Source organism: Leptosomus discolor, chromosome Z (genome assembly GCF_034619465.1).
Source record: "Leptosomus discolor isolate bLepDis1 chromosome Z, bLepDis1.hap2, whole genome shotgun sequence".
Taxonomy (NCBI): Eukaryota; Metazoa; Chordata; class Aves; order Leptosomiformes; family Leptosomidae; genus Leptosomus; species Leptosomus discolor.
Window position 1 is genome coordinate 70,115,074 of NC_141419.1, and position 22,812 is coordinate 70,137,885.

Genomic DNA, 22,812 nt, shown 5'->3' on the forward strand with positions numbered 1-22,812 from the left:
GAAAGCAGGGTAACAGAAATAAAAAAATCTGATGTTAAGATGAGAAATAAAAACTTTTGACATTTCTTTAACAAGTTTACCTTCATTTCTGAAGATCTTCGTTGGAGCAGCCAAACTCTTACGTGTATTAATTTTCCGTGACTATTTGTTACGGATATTTGTAACAAACATTGCCTATAGACAAATTCAGACTCTTCCTGTTTTGTAGTATAAAGCAGCCACAAATCAAATCCTTGATCTTGCAATACGGAAAAAACCCCATAACATTTTTACTTTAAACAGAGGCATCTTGTCAATCAGGAAGAAAACTCTGTAGTAACAATATCTGGACTAGCCAACAGCTACTCTTCTTTTTTTTTAACAGTTTCTTCTCTGCAGAATATCCACTTCCATAACAAATTAACAATTTAACAGGACAAAAACTCAATTTGAAAACTAATCAACACCATCCTTTCACATTTTCTTCCTCTTGAATAGCATTAAGACATTTCATATACTGACTTAGTACACTTGAAATTTATTTACATGTATTTACAGGAACGTTATTCCTGATAAGTAACAGAAGAATAAACCCTCCAGATGTCCACTGCAAATGATGAACTGAAAATATTTATGAAGGAAATTGTTTCAACAAATTTCAGGATACACAGCCTGATGAACTGTAAATCTAAATCAAACTGTACACAGACATTTAGGGGTGATTAAACAGCTGAATGAATGAAATTAAATCTGCCATAAAATCTCATGCAGCATATCAGATGAACTGAAGAGAATAACAAAATGCAGTATAAAACTACAAAATCGTAATAGCTCCATCTTTCCCCCTATTACCTCAGTCTCTTCTACTAATAGAAAACCCCGTTCTTAACTCAAGACCAACCCCTTCTGAAGAAAAAGCACTAGTTTTTGCATAAATGCCTGCATGCAATCAAAATTGTTGACTGTATGGAAACAACATACTGCCTTGTTTTACCAACATTTACCTCTAGATAAACAACTTGAACTACAAAAAGACTGCTTTCTTATAGAAAACAACCTTTCAGGAGACATTTACCTAAAGGGGTGCTTTGAAATAGATCCCATTCACCTGATGATAACTATAACTGCCCATCATGACAAGCAAAAGAACTGACAAGAAAGTTCTTGGAAACTTATGAAAATGCCAGTCTCGAGCATAAACATTTAAACCTAAACAAACTTCAATATACATCTGCTGAATTTAAAGAAGATGCGATCCTTAGTCATACATGTCTGTTGACTAAGATTTCAGTTTAGTCTAGTGCAGCTCTAACATATTTCTCACACAAATAAGTTAAATTCCCACGCAGTTGTGTGTTTGTGTATTTTTATCACACTTGTATAGTTGTCACTTACTGTTAACAGAAATAATTTAAATTTCAGTTTAGCATCCTCTTGAGATTATTGTTGTCTTGGGTCTTTGCCTGTCAAGAGTTTTTCTAATCCTCAACTTCACTCTTTCTGCCTCCTAGAAAAGCCTTTTAGTAAGTCAGACAAAAGATAATCAGATCCACCTGAACTAACTTCCGAGTGAGTTGGCCATAAGAGTTATGTACTTGTATGCATCATATTTCTGCACTTTTCATTAAAATGACTTAAAGACATGCTTGTATTACTCCATGAGGTCTTACAACCCATTACTCCACATTAAAAGCAGGTAATACAACATGAAGGATTTTCAAGAGCCCCTAAGTCAATGATTTTCTAACACATTTTATAACTTTTGAAAACTCCAAACACCATCTATTTTTTAAATATAAATAAAATACTCAGTTTTGCTAAGTAGCAATTCTTTGATAAAATTATTTCATGTCTGCATGAATAAACTCAGGTAATCAGCAAGCAAAAGAAAACATCCGGAAGACAGATTTGTTAGTGGGAAGAGCCCTTTAAAAATGTATAAATCCTTTTAAAATGTAAAACTAGATTGCTGGCCACGATTTTGTATCTCCCAGTCAGCATCCTAGAGCCTCTCCAAATGTCTTGCAACAGAGTTGGAAAAAAGAGGAACCACAGCACTTTATGATGGCCTTGACCTTCACATCAAGCTTGACAAACTTAGGTCCAGCTTGCTGATCCAGCAAAACTATAAGGTTCGTTACATTAGTATTAAAATATTTAAGCTCTAAACTCCTTAATCTAAAAGGATTTATTTAGACAAAACCAAATGAAACATGACATGGATGCACAGCAGTAAAATAACAATTAAATGCCTTATTTAAATATTGCAGGATGCAGAAGATGTTAAAGTTACAGGGATCTTGCACACTTGTGCCCTAGAGATATCTCACCACAAAGTGTAAATAGCATCAGGCAAACAGATATTTTTTTTTTTCCTTAATTTGAACAAGTTGCTGTATACATTCTGTCAGTAATGAAGGCGAGGAAAAAAAATAAGAAAAAGACAATCTTCCTTACTGAAAATACACTTCATCCTACTTTTACTAGAATTTCTAAGCACATTGCTATTTACCTCAGCTAGCTTGAGTTACTGCCAAGAGATCCTTCATCTTACTGTGACAAAACCTTCAACATTTAAGTAATTTATTTTCTTTCCAATAGATTCTTCTATCCTGAAATATTCCTTTAAGGAGTTACAGATGCAACCTGATAGTGTAAACTAACCTAAAACTTTGTTTTTGGGACATTGTTTCCAATGATATCCTGAAACTAAGGAGGAGATTCAGAAGTCTTTAAACCAGAAAGGAAGAGATTGATTTAGATTGATTTAAAAAAAATACAGAGGGGTTTACTTTGCTCACACGTAAATTAGGAACAGTTCAAATTATGTCAGTTTTTAATTACAAAATTGCAGAAGTCTAACAAAGGCATGAGAACTTGATCCAAGTGGGTTCAACTGAACTGAATGGCAGCCTGAATGTTTTTGGATCAATCCCTAAACAGGAAATGGAGCAGGAGAGAAAGTTTGATAGTTTTATGCTTAATCCCTAAAGCACCTGGTAAATTTAACAGCATAATAAACACTCAACAAAAGCTGCATCAGACACGCTCTATTTCAGAAACTGCAACTCAATTTTATCTTCCACTTTATGAAAATCAAGAAGTATGAGTTTTAGGCCTGCTGACTGTTCTTGAGTGCACCCTCAGCAAGCCTGCTGACAACACCAAGCTGTGTGGTGCAGTTGACATGCTGGAGGGAAGGGAGGCCATCCAGAAGGACCTGGACAGGCTGGAGAGGTGGTCCTGTGCAAACCTCATGAAGTTCAATAAGGCCCAGTGCAAGGTCCTGCACCTGGGTCGGGGCAATCCCAAGCACAGATACAGGTTGGGCAATGAGTGGATTGAAGCAGCCCTGGGGAGAAGGACTTGGGGGTGCTGGTGGACAAAAAGCAGGACATGAGCCGGCAGTGTGCGCTCGCAGCCCAGAAAGCCAATTGCATCCTGGGCTGCATCAAAATAAACGTGGCCAGTAGGTCGAGGGAGGTGATTCTCCCCCTTTCCTCTGCTCTGGTGAGACCCCACCTGCAGTGCTGTGTTCAGCTCTGGGGACCCCAGCACAAGAAAGCCATGGACCTGTTCAAGCAGGTCCAGAGGAGGGCCATGAAGATGATCAGGAGCCTGGAGCACCTCTATGAGGACAGTTGGAGTTGCTTGAGAGACTTGGGGTTGTTCAGCCTGGAGAGGAGAAGCCTCCAGGGAGACCTTCTAGCGGCCTTCCAGTACTTTGAGGGGGCCTACAGGAAAGATGGGGGGGACTCTTTATCAGGAAGAGTAGTGACACAATGAGGGGTAACAGTTTCAAACTGAAAGAGTGGAGATTTAGATCAGGTCTTAGGAAGAAATTCTTCGCTGTGAGTGTGGTGAGGCACTGGAACAGGTTGCCCAGAGAAGATGTGGATGGCCCCTCTGGAAGTGTCCAAGGCCAGGTTGGATGGGCCTTTGAGCAACCTAGTTGGTCTAGTGGATGGTGTCCCTGCTCATGGCAGGGCGGTTGGAACTACGTCAGCTTTAAGCTTCCTACCAACTCAAACCATTCTGTGATTCTATGAGTGTGATAGATCAGAAAAGTACAATCACTGCTTATGCTCACATTCATATTGGCTTTAATACCGAGGCTTCCTTCCTAGCACTGCAGGCAGGATAACTTTGGCTTAGCGTAAACAAATAAAGTACAATTTGTGACAAATACATTTCTGACAGTAGGCATACAATTTTCCTCAGTACAAACTTTGTTAGTTTATCATGTTGTTACTTGTATCAGTCTCGACAAACCTTGTAATAATGACTGTCCTTGTAATAAAGGAGGTAGAATCTGTATAAAATCTAGAGATTTTGTTTCCTTTTTAAGAAAGAGATAATGAAGTTACACATAAAACATATGTTGGAACAAGAAGCAGTTTTGTTTGCTGAAAGTAAGAAGAAACACACTAATCTTCATAAGGGTAGAAACAATACATGTTATGACAGAGAAAAATACATGCTGTTTCTGAAGGTTTAATGTCACCAGAAAACAGACAGAGCCGACAGTGCTGACAAGGATCAATGAAAGAATTTTGGTTCATGTTTTTTCTTTGATGAGATACAGCTAGCATGAAGATTTTTATACAAATAGACTTAAGTATCTTACATTACAAAACATTTCTGATATGCTGAACTTCTCAAAAGTAATCCCATTAACTCTTATAATGCACTTTGCATATATAATCATGAGTTTATACAGAACCGAGATAAGATAACAAGAACAGTTTACAAAGCAATCTGTATTAAAAGGCTTGGAGGTTTATTCAGCCAGGTTTGTATATGTTTTAAATGCAGTGGACCCATTAACTTCCATCAGTATCTCAAATGCATTCTTTAGCAACTCAGATGACATGTTTCATATGATAAAAGACCTACTAGTCAGAAATTTCAAGAAATGTATGGTATAGCTAGACTATATACCAAAGGCGAAAACAAAAAACTGAAAAAGCCTGGATGACTCCTTGTTTGAAATGAAACAAATTATGACTGAACATTTTTGTGCATTCAAATAAGAGGCCTAAAACACATTCCTATGTTTGTGCAGTACATTGCACTTTCAGCTATTCATCAATATTCAGTTTATATTGCACTCTCCTGGAATTATAGAGATGTGCAGTACTGCTTAATGAGATTTAAATCTTGAAAAGAAAAACTCTTCCAAACCAAACAAAACTCATGAATTACAAAAGAAATTCTGATATGCCTTAATATTTCATTAATTAAAAAGGAATTTCTATCAGAAGTGACAGATGGAGAACACAAAGCCACCTTGTATAAGATCTAAGACAGATAACACACATTTCAGAATCCAGGAAAAAAATTTCTTCCAGCAGTAAATAATACGTCTATGAAAATAAAAACATTAATTTACTGTAAAGTAGCATAAAAATGAATATACCAGGAAATACAATATGAAATAATGTTATTTTTGAAAGAATTTATAACATATTCTCCGGTATATTTTTGTTTAGGACTAATTCTACTTGTGGTTTTCTTTGCACCTTTAAGTACTATTCAGTTACTGTTACTATATTTTTCTGGCCTGCTTAAGTTCTTGAAGAGCCACTGTTTGCTTACAAGTAGGTAAGAGTCAGGAAAAATATAGTAACTGTGAATAACTGAATAGATTTGCTTACAGAAGGAGTTTCCAGGGCTAGACCGATTACTGGATTTTCAGTTTGCTACAGTGAAAAAAGCAACAGTTCTAGAACAAACTTACTAGTTCATTTAGCCAACTCAAATAATAAAATCTTACAAGTAATTCCTAGGGCTTCAAAACATTTATTTATAAGAGCACAGCCACTGATTTCTAAAACAGTGTAAACTTCAATATGCAACAGTGGAAGTTTCTAATGAATCTTTTCTGAACTTTGGTAGCTTTTAGGCACACAGTCCCAGCCTAACTAGTTAACTTTCTAATGTTAGTTGCATTTTGAGCAAATGCCTAAGATTACTACTAAAATCAAAGCGGGCTTACAGTTTGTCCTCTTTTCTTTTGCAGACAGAGGCATAAGAGCAAAAAGCATTCACTTTAGCACAGAAGAGACTGAACAGGGACGCTGGGTATTATTGTATGAGATTAAATGAGAAAAAAAAATGTACATAGTGGAAGAAAACATAAAGGTTTGCAAAAGTGACACATTCAAGATGCATATTTTGACACAATGAGGCTATACTGTGCATTCTGTGAAATCTTCATATTTAACGTATTTATACTGCACCAAATTACCAAAATTGGACTTCATTGTTTTCCTGACGTTCTCAAGGGTGCACAGTTGTTAAAATGTCTCAGATTTCAAGAAAGCACCTTTCCGTGTAAGACAAGACCTAAATCTTTAAGTGCCACTGACATTACCATTAATAATGAAACCAAAAATACCCATAATTTCAATTGGCATCCTTGCTGGATTTTGAAAGTTTTCTAACCATGTCAATCATCTGATGACCACACAACAACTAAAAACAAAGCAGAAAATACTTCATGCCTTAGTAGAAGTCGTACACTTCAATGTTGGCTTTTACATTAGATGTTAGGTTTCTCTGCTTAGATAGTGTTTTTTAGCTTTTGTTTTCTCACGTGTAACAAGTAAATTTCATCATCCACAGGCAGTTTCTAATGATCTAATAACAAAACCTAAAATACTACTTCTTAAATAATGCTATTATTTAAAACCAACATAGAGTTAATCTGGGCAGATGGTATTTGTCTAAAGCAAATTTCATTAAACTATATTCACAGGTTTACACTATAGAACTTCGAAAACGGTATCTTTTTCAAATATTTGATTAAGTACTTCAAAATGCTGAAGTAATTCAGCACTCAAATTATAAGTGTTTGATGTAATTTCTGGCATCACTACAGCAAATGTCATATAAAAGAAAAACATCTTATTTAAAGTAAGGTCTTGACAGCAGTCTGGCGTAGTCACCAATCTTATTCATAAATTGGAAGGCTGGTTATAATCACACATGTACAGAGGGAATTAGGTTTTTTCTCTGTCCTCTTGAAACAATGTAAACACTTTTCACCCCCCAATCTTCCTTTATTACTCTAATCTCGGAATACAGAAAAAAATTAGGTAGGCATAATATGTAACACAAACAACCTGAAGTAGTGATACACTAAATGTGATACCAATACTAATAAAGATCTGCCAGTGGATGTAAAATAGATGTGTCGTTCTGCCACTCATTCATTAGCAACCTCCCAGAATTAGCCCTGGTCCTGCAAAAAGCCCAGTATGACCTAAGCCTTATTCTCACAGTTCTGGTCTTCAGAGAATTTCTCCTGCTACCCTTGCAAGTTTTGGCTGAGATGTAGTGTTTATGAATCAAGCACAGAATGCAGTTACATAGCCTCTGAACTAGCATTTTTTCCTAATGCAGCCAGCTCAGAGAGCATAGGCAGACATTGTGCAAGTGTCTGCACCATCTGCAGAGACATACCTTGTACAGCACAACTGACTCTCCATCCCACATTCCCCAAGAGGATAAGCAGAGAACAATGGAAAAATCTCCAGCTACATACACATCCATTTCCTGACAGTAGTCTGTTTCAAATACATGCAATTTCTTGTATGTAAACCTACATGGAATAGGTAAACTGTTACACATTTAGCAGACTGTCTTGCATGTTGACAGCTCTATTGCATTGATGAAAATTAAGGCCAATAAAAAATTACTACGTGAAGTAAGTAAGATATAATAAATGCTTTTAACTTTGGGGCAAAATTACTTGCTCAAGTACAACACTTTTACTGCTGTTAGATTTCATTATAGTCAAACGAAAGTGTTTCTAAAGTCTCTTCTGTTATCCTTCAGCTGTAAATGGCAGTAAAGATATCCCTCATTCCTTTCACTTCCCATCTCTAAATACTTCAGATCCCACGCTTCCATCCCACTCCCCACCTAAATTAGACATATCTTCAAGAATCTCCTAATAAATTACTTCACGTAGACTTCTGCTAATTTTGGGGGTTTCTTTCCATTTGTACCCAATTGTTCAATATATTTTTTGGTGGCACAATACTTAGAACCGAGTGTAATAATAAACTGTGCTTTTACAGTTAATGCCTTAGTAGCAACAACCACACAATCACAGGCACATCACAATGTAAGTTCATGTTCCGTTTGTTTTCTAGTACAAACCTGAGATATTTTTCACTGTTGTGGCTTTCTCAATTTCTTTATTTTACGAGCTTGTGCAGGAAATTTTTTTCCTTAATACTGAGGAAACAACCTTTTAACATCCTAACACGACTCTCAATTTATTTTCAATGACACCTTCTTCCCTCTCCCAGTCTAGTACTTCCTGTACTACAATCTAATGTTTAGTGATTTACTTTTGATTCTTGATGATTAATATATTCACAGTTTTCTAACAGTATTTTTCCAATAGTCATAAGATCCAGTGTAAATACTCAGTCATGTTTCAATTTTGGTAACACAGCAACCATAAAGTACAATATAATGAGGTGATGTTACACAGATTGAAGTAAAGCTTAAGATACAACACCATGCCAATTTTATAAAAACTAACAAATACTTACAACTCTAAGTGTTTTCACAATATCATTAAAAAAGTTTAGATGCCTTTGCTCAATATAATTATGCTTCTTAAACTACTATTCCAACATTTCTTCAAGACAGCAGTATTATCAGGTTAGCAGTCATAAGCTGCTACTTAATCTTTCTAACTTATATTATAAATTTTGATCTGTATCTGCTTCAAAGCTGATGCTTTAAAACTGAAATGTTCCAACAGACTTTAGAGAAAAATTAAGAGTATTTGGCTACAGTGAAAAAGGGAAACTTCAGAAAACTGCTTTTAGCTCCATACAAACCCTGATGAAAATAAAAGCTTTGTCATAAGTCCAAAGAGACTCAAACATTTTAAAAATTTAGGCAGTTAGCTCTGGATCACTTTTGTGTCTTTGGGTCACCTCTAGTAATAAGGCTGAAATTCACGAAAGATTGGAAAACTTTGGCTACTTCAACATCACCCAGTAACACCATGAAACAGGAGCATAACTGTTATGCTGAGGCCCTGGTACACTCACTATGTACAATGGAGGCTGCCCTATTTTGGACTACTAGTTGGGAGTTCATCAGCTGTGCTCCTGGAATGCATATTCCTGTATGGCTTCAGCCAAAAGTGCACATTTGGTCTGTGGTAAAACAATAATGCAGATGTAACTTTTACTTAAAATTCCTATTAAAATTTCAAATTTCCCAAAGTATTCTTGAAGTCCGAAAGTTCTTTCATCCTTTACCAGTAACGTACCTATCATGCAACTGTACTTGTTCTTTCCATACAGACAAGAAATTTTGTACAATTCAAATGACAACAGAATGATATCCTTTTGAAGGACATCTGGAGAATGATTTTTAAAACGCAGTGGGTAGAACCTAGAAGTGAAAATCGACCATTTTCAACTTCACACTAACCAACTTTACATAAATCATAGTAATTAATCAGAAAGATGGCATTATAGGAAGAAATATTTAGCAAGTGCCAGTTGATGCTGCCAGTATTTTGATACTTTTCAACACCAGCTGAAGTCGAGACAAAGGCAGGCAACAGGAAAACATAGATTGTTTCATCATCTAATTTTTTTGTATTACAAATAATTTCAGCATGTTACTTAATCATCAAGTATTAATAAATAAGAAAAACAAAACACTTTCCTTTTCCCTCAAAAATCAATACTGTATTTCTAGAATCCTATGTTTTTCCCACATCACAAAAGTGGACCCAGCATTCCAAGGCATAGAATATGCTATTGTTATTCCTGATTCCATAAAGACAGAAAGCTTCCTTACTAAACAAATTTAGACAGTACATTGATTTAATAAATAAGTCTACTTCCTTACTAAATTATCTACTTACTAAAGACAGTAAGGGAAAACTTCGAAGGACATAATACAATGCGACATGCAAAATGCTGCAAAAGACACTTACCCTACATTGTAAAAGTCTCTCCTTTACTTAAAAGCTCAGTTCCTCCCTCTTTGTCTGAATTTTGGCAACACTGCCAAGTGAGCTGTTGTCTTGACAAATTAGCAAAGACAATCTGACTCCTGAACTTTTAAGGACAGATTAAAAAACTTTACTTAAGCTTGAATCTCTACCTTGTTTTATTACAATTGCTGCTGGCTCTGAAAAAATATAAAAACTGAGAGCTGTAAAAGGATTTAGAGGTAGAAAAAATATTAAAGCATGGATGAAGAAAACAAAAAAAGTAACTTTTAATTATTTACTTAGCTATTAATATACAAATTTTATGAGACACCACAGAAATCCCTTAGAAGTTGGAATGGCAGATTACAAATTTTATTTACTTATAAACAAAACCTTTTCCAAAAGACTATTCGGGTTTATCCTACAGGGCCATCCCTTCTGCAAAACTAGCTATTCACAGAAGAGAATATGACCACAACTATGTATTTTCTTCACATGCCTTTCCTCAATGATTAACGTTTCTCAATTTGTTGTATTGGTTTCACAAATTCTGGTGTCAAAATACAAGGTATTTATGGCAACTTTATGGCTACCAGTGCTTTATGCTACCAGTGTCAATATGCATCCATAGCTAGATAGCAGACCATTAATGTATTTTTTCAATTAAATGTCTAATGAAAAGACCATGTTGTATTGCTCAGTAAATTCTGGTATTTCACAACGGTGTTTTGATCACTTTTAAATGTCTGGCACCATAAACTCACGTCTTAATTAAAGCTGTTCTTGTATTTAATCCAGAATCATTTATAATCCACACTATAGGCCAGTTATATAGTTAATCTTCCATCTGCCTTTCAGACATCACCTTTAAGTACCATGTGTTCATTCTAGCTAAATGTAAGAAAAGCTTCTTCTCCTTCAAGACCATATCAATTATGTTTAATGAGTTTTTTGCATTTATTCTTTGGGTGCAGATTTTGTAATGGTAGGTTCTGTACTGCCAGAAATTTTTTTACCTCCTTTGATCACGCGGTGCATCACACTTCTTTGCAAGACTTCCTCGAAAAAGGAAACATCAATAGAGCACTGACTTTCTCTTTTCAGGGTATAGACAAAATAACTCACTAGACAACCAGAGTAAGTTATTTGAAAAGAAAGTAAAATGTAAAGAGAGTACTGCCTTAGTGAATTATTTTGGCAGACCTACAACCAAGCCTTTATTTTAACTGCTTGATTTAAAGACTCTCGGTGATGGCAAATATGCTCTTTGTACTGCTTCCACTTATCTATTATCACCATTAACAAGATGCTTAGTTTTTTCTCCCCATCAAAACCTTCCTCCGGGTCACATCTTATCTTTCTTTTGAATAAGTTGTGCTTCACAAAATCTTGAAAAACAGAACATCTAAGCCCCTCCCTCCCAAAAGTCAGGATCAGCCTTTTCTACATCAGTCCTAAGAAGTATTTGCCTATTCTGCTATTGTAAAGTTCCACTTTGTAGGTCACCTGTTCCAATACTTATCTTTAAGAAGTTTTCCTTAACATTTAACCTAAATCTCTTTAGCTGCAATTGAAGCCTATTATCTCCTGTATTCTCCACATATAATAATTTCCTGTCCATGGTAGCCTTTAACATTCCTGACGATCATTAATACGTCTCCTTTTACAAAGTCATCCCTTCTCTAAGCTAAACAGCCCCAATTCTTACAGTCTTCAAATATTATGCTTTCCAGATCATCAACCACCTTTATTGCTCTCCTCTGTGCTCCCTTAAGATGCCTTGTATCTTTTTTTCAAGTGCAATTGCCAAAACTGGGCAAAGGATTCAGACTGAAGATCTGCTCAGGTTGAATATAAACTGAGTTTATCCTGCATACAACAGTCCACTTTATATGTTTTACAGTACACATTAGTCTTTTTCAATAGCATGGCACTATTAACTTGCTCTCAGCTTTCTACTTACCACGTTTCCTACATTTTAAGCTGCCTAAGTGCTACCTAACATCTTGTGTTTGTGCAATTCATAATTTGTGAGAGATATACAAACCACTTACCATAATAATTTCTTTTCCCTGAGATCTCCCAAGGTAAAGAAAATTTGTTTACTTTGATCTGGCTTTTAACTTCTACAAACTGACTCAGTCTACCAACCCAGAACAAAACTATCCTACCAAGCAAAAAAAGGAACTCTTTTCTTCCAATTTAAACTGAATCAGATCAGTAAAAGCTTCAACATGGACTAGTGGAAGGGAAGACAGTGAGCCACTCAGCTGTTCGCTGTAACAACTGCACGTGAAAATGCAACTGTAGTATGTAAGTTTGCAGTTTTCTTTATTTTGCCTTTCATCTTCCCCTTAAATGTCTCTGTGACTGCTTTAGCCAACTCCCTAATATGCTTCAGTGAATGCCATCAAGTTCAAACGATTTTAATGCACCTAATTTATCTAGTTAGTCTCTAGTTGCTTGTTCTGTACCTGAACGCTTCCTTCCTATGTCATTGATCATACGTAACCATATGATCAAAGTCGACTGCTATGCTAAACACAGAGTGGAAACAAGCATTCAAGCTTATTTCATCTTTGTTTAGCCAAAGGCAACCAACTCTCTTCTTGCTCATTTGTCTCCTGCTTCTGTATTGTCATTAATCACCATTTGAATCTCATTTAAGGTCTCTTTTTTTGTCCTAAATTTTAGAACATGTTTATTTTCAGAATTTTTAGTTAAGTACTCCAAGGACTTGTTGAATAGGTTCTTTCCTGACATATACCTTTCTCAACAGGTACTGGAACAGACCCCATCCTGTGCTCTGACAATAATCACAAAAAGGTAAACCAAGATTATTTTCACAATTAGCTGTTACCTACAGATTTTCAACAGGTTTATTTCCTACCTGCTATTTATTTCAAAGAAAGTAAAAACCCCAACAATCCTGGTATATAAGTTCCCTTTCCTTGAATAAAAGGTACCCTTCAAAGCTGTACCATAGTAGTAACTATGAGTATTGCCCAAGTATTACTTTAGTTTGTCACCGTGAAGGTGGATTTACGCAAATTACTCTGCAATAAGTCCTCTGACTCAACTGGCACCAGAACAGGCATAATGTTTAAGTGACAGTATTGCAACTGCTATACATGGCACTATGCAATATAATTTATCATGTATGTACATCAGGACTAATCTTTACCTTTTCTACAGTTCTACTTGCAGTTCTTTTTTTACATGGCCAGTGACAACATTCATTATCTTGCCAATGGGACTTATATTCATCCAGTGATTGAGCATGACTCCCAGAACTTTTTCAGAGCCACTATATAAAATTTGGTGTCAGATTTCACATACAAGTTCAAGATACTGCATTTTTTGTCTTGCCAAACTGGTTGCTGATCAAGGTTACCTGTTATTTAAAAGAGTCCATGAGTTTATCCAAAAATGTTATACTTTCTAACACTCTTCTAAATTGTGTGTCATCTGGAAATTTTTTTGAATAATTTTGTATTTTCTTCAAGATTTCTTATGGTATTGAGAACTGGACCAAGAATCCACTCCAGAAATGTGTCTAGCAACTCCAGAGTGCTTAAAAACCAGTGTCTTTTTTTTTTTTTATTCAGTTTAGCTAATAAAGGGTGTAACATCCACCTGCACCAAAACACGCACCTTACGCACTATTATAAACTTAGCAATTTATGCAAATTTAGAAACAAATAGAATATAAAATTTGTCTGACAAAGAAGCAGACATTTGAAGATCCCATTTTGCTAAGGTTTATAGAAAATAAACATGGAACCGACTTTCTGAATTTGAGTTCCACTGGTGTCATAAGATGCATAAATGTTTCAAGTCAGTAGCTTTGAATTCAAAGTTACATTTAAGTACCTTGCCAAGTCAGAATATCAAGATAACTTTCCAAGTCAGAGTTCAGAACATTTATGTCCCCCCCAAAGAATTCAATCATATACCATGATATTTCAAATCCAGAACTTTTGGCCAACTACACAGATATAACTAAAGAACATTCAGAAGGACAAATACTACCTCATTTGAAAGACTGAATGCTACCTGTACAATTGATTTACATGCAGTCATCCTTAATTTACTATCATTCCTAAGGAAAACTAATTTTCTTGGGGAAAAAAAAGAATTTACATTTCAACAATATAGCTACATGAAACACAAAACTACTAAAAAACTTTAAAACTGGAATATGAACTGGAGATCTACATAACACCTGCTACTCTTACCTTCTTTTTCTCTAGGTTTTAAAGCTCGCTCTTCTTTTTTCTGTTTTGCTTCCAGCAGTTCACGTTTCAGCTGTCGTGCTTCTTTCCGTAGCTCCTCACTGCAAAGAGAAAAATATTTACAAGAATTTAATCCTCTGGGAATGTGGAGCCACTTAGGAGAAACAGAATCTAAGTTAATGGGCAGTAAATCTCTGATATAAAAAAAGGGAAGGTACTGACTCACTAATGCTAGGAACATGGATTAAAAACCAGTTAGAACCTAAGAAAGTTCGTATTTTCATTAGCACAACAAAAGAATACAACAGATGATGTATTTTAAGACCCCAGTAGAAATATGTCAATGTGAATAATAAAACAAAGAATCGACACTTGTATTTTTTGATTTAACATTGTAATATTTAACCATGAGAACCACATGAAGAGAATTTGAAACAGAAGCACTGCCAAATAAATACTACATGTGTTAAAAAATTCTGTTCACTGAAGTAATAAATCTTAGTATCCTGGATTTCTTAGATGGACAGGCAACGTAGCTGTTAAGTGACAATGACATGGTATCTATGTAAGCACAAATTATTACATAGGAAAATTAATTTAATTTTACAAATTTTACAAAAAAACAATCAGGTGATGACACTAGAAAGAAGAAACCAAACTTCGCAAGTCATTGTACCAATATCAAATGAAATATCTGTCTTCATACAATCACAGGTCTGAAGACGTCTGAAGATCAGCCAGTCCGGCTCCCCTGCTCAAAGCAGGGCCAGAGCAGGTTGTAGACAGCATTGTCCAATCAGGTTTTGAACATCCAAAGATGGAGACTCCACAACCTCTCCAGGCAACCATTACTTGACCTCCCTCAATGCAAAAAAGCTCTTTTGTATGTTTAAATGGAACTTCTTGAAATTCAGCTTGTGCCTATTTGTGCCAGTCTAATGGTCACCGGTGGAAAAGAACTGACAACTGCTTCAAGGTTTTCTGGTGTTAGAATCTGTATTTCCCACTTTTTTTCCCAAAAGATTAAGTTCCAAGTGATTCAGTATTCATCAAACGAATAGCAGAAATTATTACAATGCAGGAACATGGCATGCAAGCACCTCCCTGCAGCTGTTTTACATACTCAGTTCTCATCTCTAATACCATTACTCACAACAAAACATCTTTTCCTAAGCAAAAACTTGGAATTGTGGGGTGATGACTTCTTTTGAACTTCATTTTCATTTGTATGTATACACAGATCAAAGCACTAGAAAAAGACAACTGCCATTGTAAAGTATCCAAAGAACCAAACAACAAAACTGCCAAACAGATGGCACTTACAAAGTAAATAACAAAGCCTAGCACATCAGACGTTTTCCTGTAAGAGGGACACACGTACTCTTTCTCTTAGTCATCTTAAGCTATTGTGGAACAAAGAATGAACTCGCTAGTGACAACTATTCAGCACCCTCAATCCCCTACCCCCCCCTTTTTTTTTTTTTCGAATGGGAAGAGGTTTATGCACAGAACACAGAAGGTTCTAATTCCTAGAAAGCCTAATTCTGACCCTCTATGATCAGTACCAAGTCAATAAAGGACTTTGATAATTCATTTCATACAGACTTACACGATTCTTAGATTTTTTTATTCCTAGGCTCACTTTACCAAGCTAGGTTGAGGAGAAAGGTAATCCACAAAGGCTGCCTAAAGCGGAAGCCACAACAACTGACTGATAGGAAAGCCAAGCTATACTAACAAGCCAGATGTACTGGAACAGAACTACAAATAACCAACTTTTTGTAAACAGGAAAATATCAAATTGGTAAGGTAGAGTAGAATCAAAATAAGGGACTACAAATCAGTCTGTATCTGCCCCATACATCTTTGAAGCAGAGGTCTTTGCATGCAGTAAGTTTGCACTCTGGTTTCATATAACATAGCTGTTGGTTTGTAGCCAATTATGCAGTTGCCTCCTGTCCCTGGAAAGTTTCTGTTGCTACAGAGGCATAGCTCTGTCTGCTCCATGCTTGTCTCACTGCTCTCTTGGTCCTGCTGCCACACTGCAGGCTCTCCTCTTGCTCTTGCTCTGTGCTTCCTCTTCTTGCCACTTCCTGCAGTGTGGAAGCTGTCCTCCCTCCCTCAATGCAGAGAAGTGCTTCCAGAGCAGGTGTACCCCCCTCCCCTGTCTATTTAACATCGTTTTGAAGGCACAAATAGAAAACAAACAAGTAACATGCAACTGCTTTTTCTCTTCCTGAAATAGCATTGCCAATGTTTCATACAAAACCAAAAAGTATTTCCTTCCTAAATTTCATATTTTGAAAACATAAAAGCAGCTCATTCTTTAAAATGCTAATCTTTCACTTCCACAGTTTGTGAAGAACCTTTCACTGAAATTGCTTAAGTACCAAGTTGGATTACACCTTGCAGAAATTTCATCTAAAACTGGACAACATGGACCAAATTTTCTACAACCAGTGATTTTTTTTTCAATAGCTTTTGAAAGTAAAACTACATTTTACAGTAAATTAAAGCAAATAATGGCTAGCATTAGCTTATACGTAAACAACAGCTTTTAACCTTTCATCTGAAGTAGCGTAACCTAATTATTTTTCTATAATTACTACAATCTCTTAACTACATAATCCTCAGTATCTTTTTCTGACTGAAGCTGGAACATCCTGAAGGATAACAGCTGTTAACCAGCTTTACCAATAGACTTACACTATTCTAGGGCAAAGCACAATGGTCATACACTACATCTGACATCAGTTCTGTATTCAAGATCAAGCAAAGAAATAACTCTGTGTATATGTGTGTGTGTATATACATGCATGCATACAATAAATGACACATTAAATGTTTATGAAAACAAGAATTATAGATCATACTCTTTTTCTCTACGTAACATTGCCAAAACTCTCTAGACTTAGCTGCAAGAAGCACTATGAGAAAAAAGAAAACTTCACCCAAAAAATTGTCCATTGAAGTCTAAAACTAGAAACAATATAAAAATATTCATTTTTCCTACTCATATCATATTCAGAGTTGACTGAAATCAGAATATTCATTCTGCAGAAAATTGGAAAAAATCTAGCCAAATGGTTTCAGAACAAACTGTGTAACTCCAGAATTTTCAGATTACTTCCTCAGAACAAATAAAATTGTTTTGTCTAGGAAATTTCTAGCAAAATCAAGGCCAGGAATACCTTTGAATTTCTCGTTCAGTTGTGGCTTGGTTTGATCTGACTAACAGGAACTCCAGAATCTAAGAGCTATGAGAATTTTGGTAACTTCAGGCTGAAATCTGGTTACACCCTAGAGACACCATGCATGGTAGACTATTTGAATGCATGATCAACAAACACCTCTATGCTTACCTTGGTCACCACTCAGGCTTCTCTTTAGCAGACTAAAAAATTTATATTTTTTTGAGAGTTCTTTTTTAAAAGAAAGCATATTCTCCTAGCTTTAATCACTTCTGTCTACTTCCTGCAGTATTTCCACAATCCTTTTGAACATGGACTTCAGAATTGGGCATACTGATGGGTTCCAGCATTCCTGTAGGGATCTGTTGATGGTGTACTTGGTACCTTAGTTTTAACTCACCAAGGAACACAAGGTCATCACTGCACTGACCACTTACATTGTTGTTCCACAATGATCTAAACCCATCTCTTAGTCATTTCCTTCCAAAATGTCATTCAGCAGTTGTACTATCCTGCAGCCACAACCTGCATTTCTGATTTCCAATTGTATAACCTGGTATTTTGTTGTACCACAAGCTTTTTTAAATCGCATTGTGGCCACTGAGCTATTAAATTCAAATTATTTGTAACAGTCTGTTCTCATGTACCCTATTATTTTGCTACAAAGACTTTTTAAAAATAAAATTAAGAATAGCAGTGACCTTTTAACATTTGATAGAAATCTACCTATACTATAAACACTGTACCAACTCAGTTATTTTTATAAATCAAAAAAGTCAACCCTTTTAAAATCTGTATCATCCCCTCCCTCCAGTTTCCCCAAAGTGCATAGTCATCTATTACCTACAAAATCACACTAACCAGCATTAGTTAGAACTCCAGGCTGCTTTTTTTTTTTTCTGAAAAGTGTACCAAACAAAGCATTCTCATACCTGGTAATACATATATATATATATGTGTGTGTGTGTATATGTTATAACCTGTCTTCATTTCTCTACATCATACCTTTTGCCATGATTAGGCTCTGAAATAGTAGTTCTATTCTTTGGAATTCTCATAGTTTTCCAATTTTTATTAGAAGTGAACACTAGTAGAGCAGAATGCATTGCATTTTCACCTAGACTTTAAGTTACCTAGGCTTCTTATCTGAAAATGCTTAATCTTAAAAAGATGCTGCCCACCTTCCCGCTTTTTAACAGATGTGAACTTTTTATTCCACTCTTCACACAGAACATATACACACTATTAAATAATTTTTTGTTATCTATATAATGATTATACTATCTTAATATAGCAGATGACTTAATATATAACCCACCTCTGGTTACTGTATTTCCCTCATGCTCCTTTCTAATCTAAACTGTTTAAGAAATGCCTCCTTACCTACTTTAAGCATTATGGTAATGTCATCAGTATTTCATTGACTCTTTTGGCCTTTCTTGTTGATATCTGTATTTCAATTTGACACATTCTTAGCCATATCCTTTTTCTTTCTCACTAATTTCATATTTCATTTAAACCAGAATGTATCCTTCTCAGTCAGACTTTATTTCACATCTAGTTTGGATATCCCTGAACAATTCTTGTGTTTTGATAACACTTCATTCTGTCTTTAATTTTCCAATTCAGTTATACAAACTAAATCAAATGCCACATCCAGTGAGTAGTGGTCAATGGCTCAATGTCTAGACGGAGATCAGTAATAAGTGGTGTCCTGCAGGGGTCCATACTGGGAGCAGTACTGTTGAGTACCTTCATCAACAACATAGACAGTGGGATCAAGTGCACCCTCAGCAAGTTTGCAGATGACACCAAGCTGAGTGGTGTGATTGACACTCCTGAGGGACAGGATGCCATCCAGAAAGACCTGGACGAGATCAAGAAGAGGGCCTGTGTGAACTTCAGGAGGTCCAATAAGGCCAAGTGCAAGGTCCTACACCTGGGTCAGGGCAAACCCTGGTATCAATAAAGGCTGGGGGATGAGTAGATTCAGAGCAGCCCTGCTGAGAAGGACTTGGGGGTATACTGGTGGATGAAAAGCTGGACATGAGCCATCAATGTGCGCTTGCAGCTCAGAAGGCCAACCATGTCCTGGGCTGCATCAAGAGAAGCATGGCCAGCAGGTCAAGGGAGGTGATTCTCCCCCTCTGCTCTGGTGAGATGCCACCTGGAGCACTGTGTTCAGCTCTGGAGTCCTCAGCACAAGAAAGACATGGACCTGTTGGAACGGGTCCAGAGGAGGGTGACAAAAATGATCAGAGAGATGGAGCACCTCCCCTATGAGGAAAGTCTGAGAGAGTTGGGGTTGTTCAGCCTGGAGAAGAGAAGGCTCCGGGAAGACCTTATTGCGGCCTTCCAATACTTAAAGGGGGCCTACAGGAAAGATGTAAACAGACTTTTTAGTAGGGCCTGTAGCGATAGAACAAGGGGTAATGGTTTTAAACTAAAAGACAGTAGATTCAGAGTAGATACAAGGAACAAATTTTTTTACAGTGATGGTGGTGAAACACTGGAACAGGTTGCCCGTAGAGCTGGTAGAAGCCCCATCCCTGGAAACACATTCAAGGTCTGAGCAACCTGATTTAGTTTAACATGCTCTGCTCACTGCAGGGGCTTGGACTACATGACCTTTAAAGGTCCCTCCAACCTAAACTATTATATGATTCTATGACTCAATTATGAACACTGCTTGACTGCTAATCTGTAAGATGGCAATAAAGTGGATCAATATATCTCAAACAACTTAGTTTGCACCTAATGACTGAGAAGTACCTTTTCTTAACACAGTAGAAGTACCTTCATGATTCCTTTGCAGTTTTATGCACTTCATGGCTAAGCAGGCCTCAGACATGCAGAAGCATTGGTCAGGAAAATCCTCCTCTATTTTCAACGATCCCAAGGTTTAAAGACTATTCCCATTGATTGTTTCAATACATAAGCTGCAGAAGTTTCTTGACTCCAAGTCCAATGCTGTTTCACAGATCAGTATCCATATGGCTGGACAGACTCCACACACACCATCTGATGGAGACTGCTTGACCTTAATCCTTGTACTGAATTTGAAAGAAAGCTGATTTTGGCCAATCAAGATTGCATCGCTATGAAATGCAATGGGAAGCAGTTGCTTGAACACAAGACTAAAGGTTTATAACATTAAATCTTATCTTGGTTCTGCCACTAAGGATCTAACCCACAAGTGAGCAAGCCCGTACCTGCTACACTGTACCCTTAGCTGATGAGCTGCAAGAAAGCGTAGATCCAAAACCTCATGACGGTATTGCTATGGTATGGAGCTCCAGTACTTTAGCCATTTTACTGATTCAAGTTCAGTTGTTTTTTGGCTTGGTTAAACTGCCTGCAAAACACACTTACAGTGCTTGTTTACGACAGATCTTCCATCTCTCAACTTTCACCTGTACCAGCATCAAAGCTTTATATTTCAACATATTTTTACTTATGTTAATAGTAGGGTTTTCTGCAGTTATCTTTATAATATCATATATTCCACGCCTCAGCTCTCTAATAAATCTATTTTATTTTTCTTTTGTATTTTAAATCAGGAATTAATACTTAGTTAATAAGAAACAAAATCAACTGGAAATTCAGTCAAATATTCTAAGTTAAATGAATAAACTTGTTTCTAAGTGCCATGAACTGAAGGTGTCTTGCTGCAAGTGACAAGGGGTCTTCTGAATTTACAAAGTTAACTTCTTAATTCAAAAAGTAGAAGTTCTATATTTGACTTCATTTTAGCAGAAGAGAACTGTTTACAGAAATAAACACTACTTGTGACTTTGGTGTAAGTGACCTTATGATTATACTTGCTATGCACAAACACAAAACCACCCCTCTTTCTCTATATACATACATACATCTCTTTATACTTGTATTCTCATGCACACATGTATATAAACCATAACTGGTTGTATTTATTTAAGCATATAAAATCTGTAACTAATAAAATATATATAATACACAGACACAAATTAAGACCTAGAAAGGCACAGTACCTTATTCAACTGCGGCTTAGTGAAAAGGTGGTTGTATACATTTGAAACTGTAATTTAGATATTCCCCATCCAGTCATGACAAAGCTCAGCAGACCCTAAGTTTCATTTGGTGCCGATATTTCGATCATAAAATGTCTGAAAATTTTGTCTTCTATGCATTTCCAAATTTATCGCAACTCGAGTCTGAACATCACTACAGTTCAGAGTATTCACCACTCCTCCTCTAAACTCCACCTAAGACCCTAGAGGGGCCCAAACTGCTTGAGGTTACCCTAGCACACAGTCATTCACCGATCCTAGTACAAATAATATTTAACAAGGCCACATTCTTTCAAAACTTAAGTACTTAGGTGGTGCCAAAACTTTACAGATAGCCTCACAGTCAGAGGATTCACTCAGAAAAATGTGAATTTATAATGGAGGAACTATTCAGTGACTGAACAACTGAAAGATTATGGTGTATTCTGCATCACTGGACCTGGTGTTTTTACAAAAGGTATTCTGCAGTTGAAACAAGAATTAATTCAGGGAAGTGCTGTTTTCTGTAATAATGAGTATTAGATTAAATTACTGTTTTTGATGGCATAGCATGTTATTTCTCTTCCTCTTTTTATGGAATTATAATTGCATTGTTTTGGGTTTTTTTAAAAGGCCATTTCCTTTCATTTGCTTTTGTCGTTTTCTCATTCCGCAGAATCAAAGGATAATTACTAACTGGCTATACTTAAATGGTAACATTACTTACTTAGTGTTGTTCAAAGTAAACATATGAGAACAAGAAAAAAAATACTCTTACTCATTTTACAAAGTAATTTTAAAATGTTATAAATAATAAAAGCATATTAAGATTGTCATGTAAGTTTAGTTTTTACATTCACATCATCATTTAATGTCTTCATAAAATAAAATGAATACCAAAATACTTTAACACTGCTCACGTTAATTTCACAGCAGAATAGATGATTCTAATTTAGTTTAGATAAACCAAATAAAAATCAAGCTGTAGTACAATATCATCCCTTCATAACATAACATAATAGCCTGGAAAGAAGTCCTGGATTCAATCCCCTCCTATTATAGGCAGTCATATTTATTTTCCCAAATTTATTAATTCTGTAAGAAGCATATTCCATATTTTCTTTCTCAAATTTACTAATGATAGTTTTCAATGCCCATTGTATCATTAGCACTCATGATTTATATTGAAAGGTCATTCTAGAACAGACAAGTGGACACCTTAATAATATCAGGGACAATGAGGAAGAATCATAGAATCATTAGGCTGGAATAGACCTCTGAGATTATCAAGTCCAACCATTGACCTAATACTACCATGCCCACTAAGCCATGTCCCGAAGAATCCCTGTTCACATGACAGCTTTTGGTTTTTGCTAGATAGTCTTGAAAAATGCATA

At 36.1% G+C, this 22,812-nt stretch overlaps 1 protein-coding gene across 3 annotated transcripts in view; it reads right to left on the bottom strand.

Annotated features, from left to right (window-relative positions):
• CWC27 (CWC27 spliceosome associated cyclophilin) overlaps nucleotides 1-22,812 on the bottom strand; it is a 125,839-nt gene that overhangs the window by 17,326 nt on the left and 85,701 nt on the right. For all 3 annotated transcript variants that reach the window (XM_086479531.1, XM_086479530.1, XM_086479529.1), the window contains exon 11: nucleotides 14,200-14,297. In XM_086479531.1, the coding sequence (XP_086335657.1) occupies nucleotides 14,200-14,297 (98 nt within the window). The remainder of the gene's footprint in view (nucleotides 1-14,199; nucleotides 14,298-22,812) is intronic.